Source organism: Myotis lucifugus, unplaced genomic scaffold, assembly GCF_000147115.1.
Source record: "Myotis lucifugus unplaced genomic scaffold, Myoluc2.0 scaffold_8, whole genome shotgun sequence".
NCBI classification, from domain to species: Eukaryota; Metazoa; Chordata; class Mammalia; order Chiroptera; family Vespertilionidae; genus Myotis; species Myotis lucifugus.
In genome coordinates this window covers 16,217,231-16,230,885 of record NW_005871056.1, presented here as the reverse complement: position 1 = coordinate 16,230,885, position 13,655 = coordinate 16,217,231, and the positions used below count along the sequence as shown (strand labels likewise).

Below are 13,655 nucleotides of genomic sequence, written 5' to 3'. Positions count from 1 at the left end.
GAGAAGCAAAAGCAAACCCCCCACGCAGTCAGGCATTGCCTTCGCTTTGTTTGTCCGAAAGGAATGTGTGGAGTTGAATTCTTGCAGGTTAAACACAGGACGGAGTCCAGCAGAGGAGTTCCGGAACGACCTGTGCTTGGCAGATGGTAAGGTGAATTTTCTAGGATAGACACGCCAGCGTTGGTAAGCGACTGTCCAATGAAGCCAATGATGCGTGAGCTCAGAGCCTCGGTGGCCCTCCCTGGTGAGTGGCGGGCGGAGGGGAGAGCCGAGCCGAGCCGAGCCGGTCAAATGATGGTGCAGCTGCAGCAGTACCGCTCGGGGTAGTCCGCCACATACACTCTGTGGTCGGTGCCGTAGATGTAGTAGACGTTTGTCTTCCCCTGGTACCAGTAATGCACTTCTGTGAGGGGGACCAGCTCGATGGTCTGGCGCTGAGGAAACAATTGGCCGGGAAAAACCTCAGTGTCCTGCCCAAGTCGCTCTCCTGTCCAAGAGCTGCCGGGGGCTCCCTACCACCTGTGGGCTGCAGTCCTTGCTCTGGAGTCGGCATTTTGGCGGAAATCTGCCTTTCTAGCTGTATCTCCCACTACATCCTACATCAACGCTAAGCTCAGGCCCAAACCGAACCCTCTGACTCTAGGTTCCATGCAGTGGAGGCACAGGCATCCCCGGGGGAGGAATGAGATGCACAGAGAGTCACTGCCGAATGGGACATCTTCCAGGACATTAATTTCAGATGGGGGTGGGGTGGGGGGAGAAAAGTAGAGGATAAAGTCATTTTAAACATTTTTATATTACAACAGCCATGGACAGATTAGGGAGTGGATTATACAATCTGAATTGCATTTCAAGATAAACATTGACACCAAAGAAACTCCAAAGTTTGGTAGGCTGTTTCAGGCTATTTTCTCAGACCCCGCCCTCTCTTACCATGGTTTTGCATCGACCCTCCTTTGAGAAAAGTCTCAAATATTCCCCTCCTTTTACAAATGGGGAAACTGAGGCCCACGGGCTCATGGGATTTCCGGTTTGGAAGATCTGAGGTGAAGCCCCATCTCCTCGCCATAGCTGGACCTGTTCACGCTCACATCTCTCCGCAGCATCCTCCTCTACCTAGAGCCTGGGACACTCCCTCCGACAGCGTGGCCCTAAAGCCCCTCATTCTCTGCCCCTTCTCTGATCAGTGACTCAACAACCTTCCAAAATGGAGGGGTCCTGAATGGGACAAGCCACCGCCCTGGGTGAGGACGCTGGCCTCCCTCTGGGGACCCACCCCCATTAGCTTCTGGGGCTGTTTTGTTATGACAACTGCAGATGTGGCTGACCCAGCACCGTCACCCTGGTCATTGAAGCGAAGCGTTCCTGGGGACATCCTGCGGGCCAGGCTTTATGTCAGAACCCCTAAGTCCTTCCGCACTGGCTCTTCCCCTGCCCAACACTCAGGTTTGGGGATCTCAAACCCAGAGGGAGGTGGCGTGGCTGGCCCAGGATCAGGCCCTCTTACTTCCCTCCTTAAGTAAAGAGCCCAAGTCCTGTTGCTGTAGGTAGTGGTTCAGGGCCCTGGGGAAAGGGTGAAACAGGCTGGGGGAGGGAGGGTTGAGAAAATGCTCCCCACTACACTGGGGGGAAGCGAGGGGAGGCATGACATTGCGGCAGAAGGGGATCAGAGTCAGGGTGTGCGTTTTCCACGAAGCTTTCTGTGGGATCTCACACTTCCTTTATCTGGGCCTCAGTTTCCTCATCTGTGAAATGGGAATAAAACTTCTCTGTCACCGAGTTGCTGAGACGACCAAATGAGACTGTGAGACTGAGATTTCTCCATATGCCAGAAGCTGGTCTCCAACTGATAACTTTGGAAATAAAAGACCTCCCTTGACATTTTGGTACAGAAGGTTATTCACGGTGGCCAAGACATGGAGATGACCAACGTGCCCTTTGATAGATGACTGGATAAAGAAGATGGTGCATGTACACGAAATACTACTCAGCCATAAGAAAAGATGAAATACTGCCATTTGCGACCACATGGATAGATCTTGAGAACATCATGATAAGCGTAAAAAGTCGGTGGAAAAAGTCAAGAGCCACATGATTTCACTCATATGTGGGATATAAAACTGAAATCAACAAATAAAAAACTCACAGACACAAACAACAGTATGGTGATGATCAGAGGGGAAGGGGGAGGGGGAGGTTGAAGAGGGTAAAGATGATCAAATACATGGTGATGGAAGGAGACTAGACTGGGTGGTGAGCATACAATGCAATCAATATACAGATGTATTTAGAATTGTACACTGGAAACCTAGATAACCTTATTAACGAGTCATTCCAATAAATTTAATACAATTTTTTAAAAAGAAAAAGAAAGTTGTCTCATCCTTATAAACCTCCATGAGGCCATTTTAGCATTTCTTTTTCCACAGGTGAGAAACTCAACTTCAAAGAGGAGGAAGTAGGTGGCCATGGCCAGGTTAGGATGCAAAAGAACCAGGATCTGAGCACACTCTGCAAGACTCAGGCCCCCCTAACAATCCCCTACACAGAACTGGCGCTGGGCATTCCCTGTCCAAACCCCCACCCTCCCTCCAGCAGCTTCCAGCCAGCTGCCTCGAAAGCACGCCGGGCACCACTGCCATCTTCTGGCCACTGGGATACAGCACCAAGGCAACCCTAGCCCTGGGGATGTGGACGGCACCACTGCCACCTAGTGGCTACTGGGATTCAGCACCAAGGCAACCCTAGCCCTGGCCGCCACCCCTGCTCGGGGAGGCTTGGGGAAGACAGGCTGGGACTTGGGAAATGCCCTGAGGGGCAGGGCACTGGGTTCCCACCCTGCCTACCACCCTGGATTTGAGATTTCCCTTCCCCTCTGAATATCGGGCAGGTTTGGATCAAAATCACACTGAGCTACAGCCTGCTTGAAACCCTGCAATAGCTTCCTGTCAGGATAACAATCCAAACCTGTCACCATGGACTGTATGTCCTGTCCCGCTCGCTGCCCCCGGCCACACTGGCCCCAGCTCAGTCCCCAGTCCACCTCGTGTTCCTCAGACTGGGACTCCCCTGCCACCCTCCCTCTCTGCCTTCTCAGGAAGGAGCCCCCGGCAGAGGGAACATCCCTTTCCTCCCTTATGGGACCCAGGAGCCCCCGCCTGGCCCCAGAAGCAGCCCCGGCCCCGCCCGCTCACCTGCTGAAGGACGCGGGCTCTGGAGGCCAGGGTGGCGGCGCTGTGCTGGGCGATGCCCCGCTGGGAGGCCAGCGAGATCTCCCGCAGCGGGAAGTCCGCCAGGGGTACACCTGAGGAGAGACGCACCGCCTCGCTGCTCTGACCAAGTGCCAGCACCTGGAGCCCTGGCAATGGACTTCAGGTGGACGGGAAGGGCCCAATTGGGAAGGGCCCGAGGGAGGCCAGGCAGCAAGCGGGTGGGGTGGCTGAAGCCTGGGGACCCTTGAGGACCCACATTCTGTTGGGAATGCCACCGACAGGGAGCTGTAGACACAGTACTCCTCGCCGCAGCCCGCTGGTCCCCAGCAAGCCCCTGAGGCTGCCTGAGGCGGGGCGTGCCGTTCCTAGGGCAGTGGTTCTCAACCTTGGCTGCACATCAGAATCACCTGGGAATCTTTTTAAAATCCTGATTTCTGGGCCTCATCCTCCGGAAACTCTGTTTCTTTGTTATGGGGTGGGGCCACAACATTAGTAACAAAGAAACAATTCCGGAGGATGAGGCCCAGAAATCAGGATTTTAAAAAGATTCCCAGGTGATTCTAATGTGCAGCCACGGTTGAGAACCACTGTCCTAGAGGGATGGCGCCTGCCAGGAGCCTGAAGGAAAGGCAGCGATGAGGCAGAGAAAGAGGCTGAGAAATACTGCTCAGCCCTAGAAAGAAGGAAGACCTGGCATTTCCGCCTTGAGGGGATTGTGCCAAGTGAAGTCAGACAGAAAGACAAATACCATATGTTCTCACTTGTATGTGGAATCTAATGAGCAAAGCAACCAAACTCACAGATACAGAGGACAGATTGATGGTTGCCAGAGGCGGGTGAGGGGTGGAGAAAGGGGGTGAGGGGAGGTCAAGAGACACAAACTTGAGTCCCAGGGATGTAATGAACAGTGTAGTAAATAATGTAGTAAATGACTACATTACTACAAACAATGTAATGACTGTAGTAAATAATGCTGTGTTGGATATATGAAAGCTGCTGAGAGAACAGATCTTAAAAGTTCTCATTACAAGATAAAGATATTATGTAACTATGTATAGTGACCAATGTTAATTGGACTTCTCATGGCGATCATTTCACAATATGTACATATATCCAATCATTGTGTTGAACACCTAAAAGCTAATCTAATGATATATGTCAATTATATCTCAACTTTTAAAAATGCATATGGCAGAGTGAAAGAAGCCAATCTAAAAAGGTCACAATACTGTAAAGAAGAGAGAAACAAAGAAAAAAGAAATAAAAGGAGGCTGAGCACCTGACCCTCTCAGAGCAAACAGCACGAGGACCCCGCTCAGGCCCCCCACGCGGCTGAGCTCCTGCCAAGGCCCACAGGAAAGGGCCACGTCGCGTATACTGCAGGCTCTGTGGGCCATCGCCCTCTGTCCCCACTACAGTGGAGCCTTGACTTACGAGTTTAATTCGTTCCGAGACCGAGCTCATTAAGAAGCTCGTTAAGGAGCTTGTTAACTCAAATTACTCTGTCAACTCAATGCAAAAATCGGCCGAGAGACAGCTGGTATCTCAAAAAACTCGTTAGTCGGGACACGGGTAAGTCAAGGCCTCGCTGTACTTGACTCTGACCTCACAGCACAAAGCCAGCCACAGACAATACCTAAACCAGCCGGCATGGCTATGTTCCAATAAAACTTTATTTATAAATGTTATTATTAAACGAGGGCCTGGAGTTTGACAGCCCCTGGCCAACAGGGCCCTCCCTGACCTGGCTGCTGGCACAGCTCGTGTCCTAGCTCCTCACTCCACCTGGCTCTCTGCCCTCCAGAGCCCCTGCCCTGCCGCTCTGCAAGGCCTCTGTGAACTGTTCCCTCTGCCGGACACCTGATCTCTCCCGCCCCCCCCCCCCCCGCCACTGTCACCTCCCTGTCCCGCCCCCGACCCCCAGTGCTGAAACAACACCTACCCATCCGGTCTCCTCACCTGGCTGCATGTTTCTCAGTGACCCTTGCTGCCTTCTGACACTGTGGTGCATGTTACCATCTCTCCCTCCCCAGACTATGACATCTACGAGGCAAGGATGTTGCTGGACAGTATCCCCAGCACCCAGGAGGGGGGGGGGTCCCCAAGGTTGTGGAGAGAGGGAGGAAGAGGGAGGAAGGGAAAAGGGAGGAAGGGTCTGGTATGTGACATTCAAGGAGGCCTGGCCCTGTGGGGTGCCCGAGGCCTCTGGCCTGACCAGGCTGCTCTCTTCCCTCCCAGCCTGCCCTTCTAGAGCAGGGGTGGGGCACCTCTTTTCTGCCGAGGGCCATTGGATATTTATAACATTATTCGAGGGCCATACAGAATTACCAACTTAAAAATTAGCCTGCTGTATTAGGGCAAACATTTAACTAACTCACCCCTAATGCCTGGGCAGGGCCAGACCACATGATTTCACGGGCCGTAAAGGGCCCGAGGGCTGGACGTGCCCACCCTGTTCTAAATGAATGCAGCGCCCACAGAGAGCCAGAAGAGCCAGAAGAGGCGCGTAGCTTGGTGTGGTGCTTGCAAACCCTCCTTACCGTCGTGTTCTCATCCTTGAAGAGGTTCTCTCCTTTGGCTTTAGCTAGGAGCTGCCCGGGGCAGTTCAGCCGGTGCTCGGACACAAACTCAAACAGGCTGTTCTTCCTGCAGGTGAAGAGCAGGGGGCGGCAAGAACGTGGGTGTGGGATCAGGCAGGCCTGGGCTGCGGGGACCTGGGGAAGGTCTTGACCTCCCTGGGCCCAGCACGTCAAGCTGTGAACTGGGAAACCAGGCAGTACCCACAGCTCACCTTATCCTTCCCTGTGCAGGCCTAGCAAAGTGCCCACCAGGAGAACCCTTTAAGGCCTGGAGCCTTCCCCGACCTGGGGATTTAGGACACAGACGGGGACGCCAGGTGTTGAGAGGCTGCGGCACTAGGAAGTGGTGATGTCGGAATGTGAAGTCGGTCCGTTCTAAAGCCCGCCAGCAGCCCACCACCCCTGCCGCCTCTTCCCAGGGATCTCTTTCACCTTTCTTGGGAGATTCCCGCCCGTGGATCCCTGTACTGTGTACAAAAGCCCCAACCACGTGGTTTCTCTGCAGAAACCAGTCCAGGCCACGTGCCCCAGCTACCGCCACAGGGCCACGCACGGAGACACCGCCACGTACCACACGATGACCAGCTGGACAAAGTGCAGCAGCTTCTTTTCCCCCTTGCAGGTGGCACAGGTCTTGTTCCCCCTCCCCGAGCACGTGCTGCACCTGAGAGGGACACAGCGTCAGTACCACTCAGACGCTCCTAGGCCCTGGTGGCTGCTGGGGCCCCACCCCAAATCCTTGTTCATGGAGGGGGACTGTTTCTACCGTCCCACCATTCAGACCTCTTTCTTCCAGTGGCAGTGCCCCAATTCCCTGTGGAGACCACCCTTCTCCCACCCCGTCTCTAGGGTTCTTGGGCTTGCCCACCCTTCTATGACCAGCTTTGTCCATCTCCCTGGCCACAGTGGCTGATACAAAGATGGGCACATGATCCAGGGAAATGCCATGAGAGCCACCCTAGAACTTTTGTGGGGACTTTCAGAAAAGGGACATCCTTTCCTAACGCGGTTACTAAGCGTGGAGCTGTTGATGGTCCCCTCTGCCACAACAAGAGACAGCTTGCCTGAGACTAAAGCCATCACAAAGGAAAGCATAGTGCGGAGTAGAGACAGATTCCCGATGAGACTGTTTAAGCACCTGGATCCAGCTGTACCTGAAGCCTTCCCAGAAATCTATTCCTGGACGTTTCTGTTCGGTAGGACTATACATTTACGTTTTTGCTGAAGCCAGTTTGAACTGGATTTCTTTCACTTGTAAATGAAAGAAACCTGAGTTTCTTTCCCCATCAAAAACCTTCTATACTAGTCACAGGGGGCAGGTCAACTAAAGCTTCACCATCTGGCTTGTTAGAAGGACGGCCAGGGCCTTAATGAGCTAAAAGCATCTTCAACCAACACATGTTTGAATAATTTCACTCCTCATGCTTTTCTGTTTCCCTTTAAAGATTTATAAATACAGTAAAGGCCCCGATTTACAAAATGCAATGCCCTGCTATCTGCAAAGCCCTGTGAGCAGAGATGCAACTTTGCTGGTTGTTTAGTCAATCAACCAACCTTCCTGGACTCCTCCATTCGCAGGCCCTCAGAGAGTTAAGAATCTCAGCTTTGGCTGCTTCTCTGTGTCCACTCCCCCCACCTCCGACGTGAGCAGGAACAGGTCTCCTTCCTTCCTTTCCTCCTCCTTCCCTGACCCATTGCATGATGAGTTCCAGTCTTGTCCAGAAATATCAGGCCTCTCTCAAGAAAAGCCCACCGCTCCACAGATATGTATCAGCACCCACTATTCACAGAGCCTTGGGACACAGGAGTGACAAGGCAGACAGGGTGCCTGGTCGCCTTCCAAAAGGGCAGACAGTGAAAAGCCAGGGAGACCTGCTCCTACCTGTGCCTGCCCGACCCCGAGCACAGCTGGCACCTCCCAGGCTGCTTGGCTCTGCGCTTGGCTCCGCTGCAGGAGGGGCACCTCACCTGCGGACACACAGGCCTCAGTACCACTGGCCGCGCAGGGAAGTGGGGCAGAGAGCATCCCAGACGTGGTCAACTCCCTGTCTGGTGACTTTGAGCAGCCCCTTCCTCTCCCTGGGCCTCCACCCCTCCCCCTGGAAAATGGGAGGGTGGGACGGAGTGTATCTTAGGACCCCTCCAGAGGCTTTCAGGGGCTCTACATCCTCCATCCCTGGGGCAGCAGCCTCTCCTGCTCCTCACTAATCCCCATGATCCCAGGGACTGTCCCCTAACCAAGCAGCCATGGCCAGAGGGAGCAGGGAGAGGGGCGGGCTGGCCGAGGGAGCTGGCGTTGGACATGAGGTCTCATCTTGGAGAGGCCCCCAGAGGTGACTCAGGCAACGCTCCCAAGGTGGCTCAGAGTGGGCGCCAGGGACATTCCAGGGGGAGCCTGAGAGAGGAGGGGGAGGAGCAGAGGAGCAGGGATGGAGGAAGGCACAGAAATGACCTCAGGGAGGAGGTGAACAGCAGGAGTGAAGGCACAGAATAGGCTGGGCAGGTGTGGCCACAGCTGGCCCCACACGGTGCTCAGGCGGGCAGAGGAGTGAGCACACAGCAGGCAGAAGGAGGGCAGCAACGGGGTGGAGTGGCAGGCGGGCAGAGGGAGGGTGGAGGGAGACACAGCTCAGAGTGACAGTGGTCAGCATGTGCCCAGAGGATTAGGTGTAAATGGGAGAGCTGAGAACACGTGAGGAGCTTGGTCCGACTCCTGGGACCATTAGTAGCCCTGGAAGTGTACACAAAGAAGGCTGATGCCACCAGAGCCTGGCTGTGTGCTTAGGGGCCTGTCCGGGGTGGAACAGTGTCCCACCTCTCCCCCACCAAAATGTACACCCAACAGAGCCTCAGAATGTGACCTCATTCGGAACTAGTCTTTGCAGACTAATTAGTTAAGAGAGGTCATCCTGGACTAGGTGGGCCCTAATCCAATACCAGTGTCTTTATAAGGAGGCCAGGAGGACAGAGAGACACACAGGGTGATGGCCATGGAGGACGGAGATGGAGATTGGAGGGATGGGGCCACTAGTCAAGGACCCAGGAGTGCCAGCAGCTGCCCAGAGCTCAGAGCCTCCAGAAGGGACCGCCCCGCTGACACCCTGATGCTGGGCTTCCAGCCCCCAGGACTGTGAGAGAACAAATGCCTGAGGCACCCAGTTGGTGGTGATCTATTACAGTCGCCCTCGGAAACTGGAAGCCCTATGAACGTGACCTTCTCGGCTCCCATCACTCTGTACTACGAGTGCCAGTCACTGTGCCTCTCCCACAGCAGGGAGGCCTGGTGGGAAGGACCCAGGCCTTAGTCCTCTTGTTGGGCCTAGTGCCAAGCAGGTACTCAATGAATGCTCATAGATGGATGAGAAAAAAAGAGCAAATTTAAAATCATAAATCACCAAAGTGAAAAAGGCCAATAGAGACCACCCAATCCAACCTTCCCATTGTACAGGTGGGAAAACGGAGGTCCATCCAGGGGGAATGACTTGCCTGGGGGGGCCACTGTTAGGCCCCCAGCCCAGCCCTCTGCCCCTGGAGAGCTCCTCCGCCCACACGACACTTACCATCGGCCACATAAGACTCACCATGCAGGCCCCGTGGCAGCCGCTGCACTTGTAGCGTCCCCGCCCGTGGCACTTGTGGCATTCCTGAGGGAGAAACACTTTCCTTGGATCCAGTTTCTCAGTCACCTGCCGTTTCACCACCTCCACCCCCGCCCCCGCCCCCATGTCACCATCCCAAACAGAGGTGCCGCCATTCAGAGCCAGAGGGAGAAGATGGCCTTGCCCACTGACCAGGATTCCCAGGGGCCTTGAATGCCAAGCCCAGGAGATCCTCAGAGCCCCGCCGGGTCTGTCCTGGGTGCTGTGAAGGGCACTTGCTCTCCCAGTCCCACGTCCTAACTCACGCCCAGGCTGAGCCACAAAGGCCGGGGTCCTTCGCCCACTGAGTGGCAAAGGGGGCTCTGGGAACAGGAGCCGTAAAAATGGACAGCATTTTTGTGAACAGCACCGAGCTAGCTACTGGAATTTAATCACTGCTGAAAAGAACGGAGCACTCCGTTGAGCTAGCTCACAGCGTCCTCCACCTCACAGCGCTAGGAACACACACGGGGCAAACCACAGGCTCGACTCCAGGTCCGCATGGAGACAAGACAGGTGATCAGCTGAGACACCACAGGAAGGGTCTCAGCCGTGCTCCTGTCGTGTGTTAGGTTACCCTTGCTTCGTGGCATGAGTAAGTGCCTGTGAAACAGGAGGGAAGTTAAATCCTGTTCCCCTGCTAACTTCCATCCGTTTACTGTCAGGCCAAAGGGGGTGGGGCGGGGGGCGGACAAACACTCCGAGGGTGTAGGAATGTGAATGCTCACTATTTAAAGCTGGAGACAATTTCTGTCAATGGGACCGTTCTTCTGCTGTGTGAACAGACAGCCAAGAAATAAACCAGCAGCCGGGTTGGGGGTTTCCTTTCCAGAAGGCTCATGTTTCAGGAAACCCAGTCTCTGGGAAACCAGCTCGGGAGAAGCAGGTATGACGATAATCGTGTTACCTTGACCAGTGACGAGTGAGGGACCTGGAACTTCCTGGTCTCCTCCTGGAACATCGGGGGAACCTGGACCTTGATGTCCCAGAGCTGGGGGGAGGTCCCTCTTCTCGGCCCATCGACTGCGTGGTCTGACACAGAAGCGAGCGTCGTAAGACAGCAGACAGCGGCCAGGACAAGCTTTCATTTAGTCACCGAACAGCACGAGCCTTCCCTTGGTGCCAGGCACAGGCTAGACCAGCGCTACCAGGAGGGGTAGATACGGGCCCCCCTGGAGTTCGTAGTGAAGCACCCAAGCTTTGGGGTTGAAGGGTCTTGGGTTTGACTCCTGGTTCTTCTACTTCCTGGCTGGGTAACACTAGACACGTTACCTAACCTCTCAGACCTTCAATGGTCTCATCTCTAAAATGGGGATAATTTTTCACTTACCACAGGGGATGGCAGTGACCGTTACACAGACGGCATCTACGTGCTAGCACAAGGCCAGCACATGCTGGGGCGCAATACACAAGAGCTATCACCACTATCGTCTCCTCCCCACCGGCTTCTTCCTCTTCTGTTCAAGGGAACAGATACAGCTAAACCCGAGGGTGAGCACTTTGGCCAAGAATCGCATTAAGGGCTCCGAAATCCCAGACGACTGACTCATTCTGCTGGGGACCAAAGTGGTGAGAGGAGAAATGCTGAAAGGCTTCATAAAAGAGGCAACTTGTGAGCTGAGTCTCGAGGGATGAAACAAAGGGGCCAGCAGAGGAAACAGGTAGGGTGTGGGTGTCCCAGACAGAACCCAGAGCCTCAGCGGGGTCGGCAGGAGGCGGGCTGGCTCAGTGAACGGGGACCTGGGGCAGCCTGGGGGGCAGCAGACGCCCGAGCACACACGCTGCCCGTGCCATCTCCCCCGTGGCAGCACCAGCCTGTGGCCCAAGGCGAATGCAAGGCTTTCTCAGGACCTTCTGCTAACCGCTTTCTGCACAGCAAGCAGTGCTAAGACCAGCACGGGGAAGTAAGCCTCTGCCACGAAAGCCCTCCCTCTCATTTTACAGGGGACGGGGAAACCGAGGCTCGAGCTGAAGAGCATCTCCTTCCAGGTTAGTGCTCAGACTAGCTCCTGCCAGACTTGCTCCCAGTGACACTCGTTTCAGACAACTCACTAGTAAAGGGCTGAAACGTCCATTCGCTTATCCTGGACTCGCTGAAAGTCTCCAGTCGATACTGTAGAGAAAAAGATATCATGTCCACCCACACACTCCTGGCCGTAGGAATACGGCGCATTGTGCAAAAAGTGGGGAAACCAGGGGTCCCACACACCGCACAGGGGCTGCTCAGACCAGGCTGCCACCAGCAACTTCTGTCCCAGCTGCCCCGGCAGGTCGGCAGGGAGGTCAGTGGGCCCAGGGAATCTCCCTGACAGGCTCACAACGGGGTGATTTCCGATCCCCATTTCTTTATACGAGGAATGTTCTATGAGGCAAGTTTTGGAGCAGCAATTGCCTTCTGACAGATGGAGGCCCCTGGAATCCACTGCCCTGAGGGTCCCCCCTGGAGGAACTGATCTGCCTGAACCCATGATCCTTCTTGATCCTCGTCCACAGAATCACACACTGGAAAGGTATTGTGGACATCACCTGGCTCCTCCTTTCTCACGTGAGGAAACGGAGACCCAGGGAAGTCAGTGGACTTGCCCAAGGCCACACAGCTACACAGAGGCCTGTTTCCCCAGATCCCTGCCCTAACCAGTCCCTGCCAGGCCGGCTCCTACCATGCACACGGCCCCCAGGCAAGCCCCTTACCCTGCACATGACCGCCCCTTACCCTGCACACGGCCCCCCAGGCTGGTCCCTTACCCTGCACACGGCCCCCCAGGCCAGCTCCTTACCCGGCACAGCATCTGTTGCTTCATCTGCTGGATGACCAGGTCGCTGGCGGCTGAGCGGCCATAGCAGCATTGGAGCTCACGAAGCTGAGGAGGGCTTCACGCGCCACCTCCTCTGTCACACAGGGACTCTGCTGGGGATGGAGCAGAGATGCAGGGGTCTGGGGAGGCCCTCACTGGCCCCCAGGGCGGGAAAGTACTTGGGAGTCCCACGATGGAGGGTGTGTCAGCAAAGGGGTCCATAGGAACCGATGTCGGGAGGGAGAGGGGGGTAGGACAGTAACACTGTGTTAGCTCAAGTGTGAGCTCAGGAGTCGGTTGATAGAATCTCAGAAATAAAAATAAAAAATACTTAAAGATGCCGAAACCGGTTTGGCTCAGTGGATAGAGCGTCGGCCTGTGGACTGAAAGGTCCCAGGTTCGATTCCGGTCAAGGGCATGTACCTGGGTTGCGGGCACATCCCCAGTGGGAGATGTGCAGGAGGCAGCTGATCGATGTTTCTCTCCCATCGATGTTTCTAACTATCTATCTCTCTCCCTTCCTCTCTGTAAAAAATCAATAAAATATATTTTAAAAAAATACTTAAAGATGAATTATGCCATTTTGAGATGAGGAAATGGACAGCCAGAGAAGGCATCACAGCTAAGGAGGTGGGGCTAGTGAGGTCCCTGCCCTCGGGAGCTTGACCTCAACCAGAGGAGGTGTGAGCCCCTTCACGGGAGGACCACAGCCAGGAACCAGCCAGGAACCAGTGACGGCGCGACCACAGCTCGTGACTCACCGTGAGCTGGACCAGAGCGTGGCCAGGGGAAGGCTGACCCTCCTCGGCCTGCTCTCTGGACACCTCCCCCTCCTGCTACAAAACTCTCCTGAGGCCCAGCTGTCAGGTCCCCTCCTCCAGGAAGCCCTCCGGCCCCAACCTCTCCAGTGAGCAGGAGCCCTTTCCTCCTTCCTCCTGCTCACATCTTCATGCGTTTCTCTACAGCAGCCCAGCTCCCGAGGTCAGCCCCTCTCCTGTGCATTGTGTCTCCAGCCCCAGGACCTGGCTGCCTGTGGGAGGCTGCAGGCTGCAAGGCTTGTGCCCCATGCCCTCCCTTTCCCTCCCAACAGGGAGGAGAGGTGGCCGAGGGGAGGCGCTCCAGGCTCCCCCCTCTCTGGGCACAAAGCTGGCCGTAACCTTGGAACTCTGCCCCAGTCCTCACAAAACAAGGAGGGCGTGGGCCTCTCCAGGGAACAGCCGGCTTTTTCTGGAAAGAGCCAGAGAGTAAATATTTCAGGCTTTGCGGGCCATCTAGTCTGTGTCTCAACCACTTACCTCTGCTGTTGCAGTGGGAACGCAGCAAGTAAAACAGAGGAGAGGGCTGTGTTCCATAAAACTCGATTCACAAAACCAGGCAGTGGGCTGGGTTTGGCCCCAGGGTTTGCAACTACGTATGGTTTTCAACTCTGGC

The 13,655-nt window shown here is 55.1% G+C and overlaps 1 protein-coding gene across 1 annotated transcript in view; it reads right to left on the bottom strand.

Annotated features, from left to right (window-relative positions):
• Positions 1 to 287: 287 nt before the first annotated feature.
• Positions 288 to 13,655, bottom strand: part of SSUH2 (ssu-2 homolog (C. elegans)) — a 31,066-nt gene continuing 17,698 nt past the window's right edge. The window contains 10 exon segments of the mRNA XM_006109641.3: positions 288 to 434; positions 3,195 to 3,323; positions 5,744 to 5,858; positions 6,363 to 6,455; positions 7,674 to 7,759; positions 9,373 to 9,435; positions 10,337 to 10,461; positions 11,482 to 11,542; positions 12,207 to 12,277; positions 12,280 to 12,334. Coding sequence (XP_006109703.2) covers positions 288 to 434; positions 3,195 to 3,323; positions 5,744 to 5,858; positions 6,363 to 6,455; positions 7,674 to 7,759; positions 9,373 to 9,435; positions 10,337 to 10,461; positions 11,482 to 11,542; positions 12,207 to 12,277; positions 12,280 to 12,334 — 945 coding nt within the window.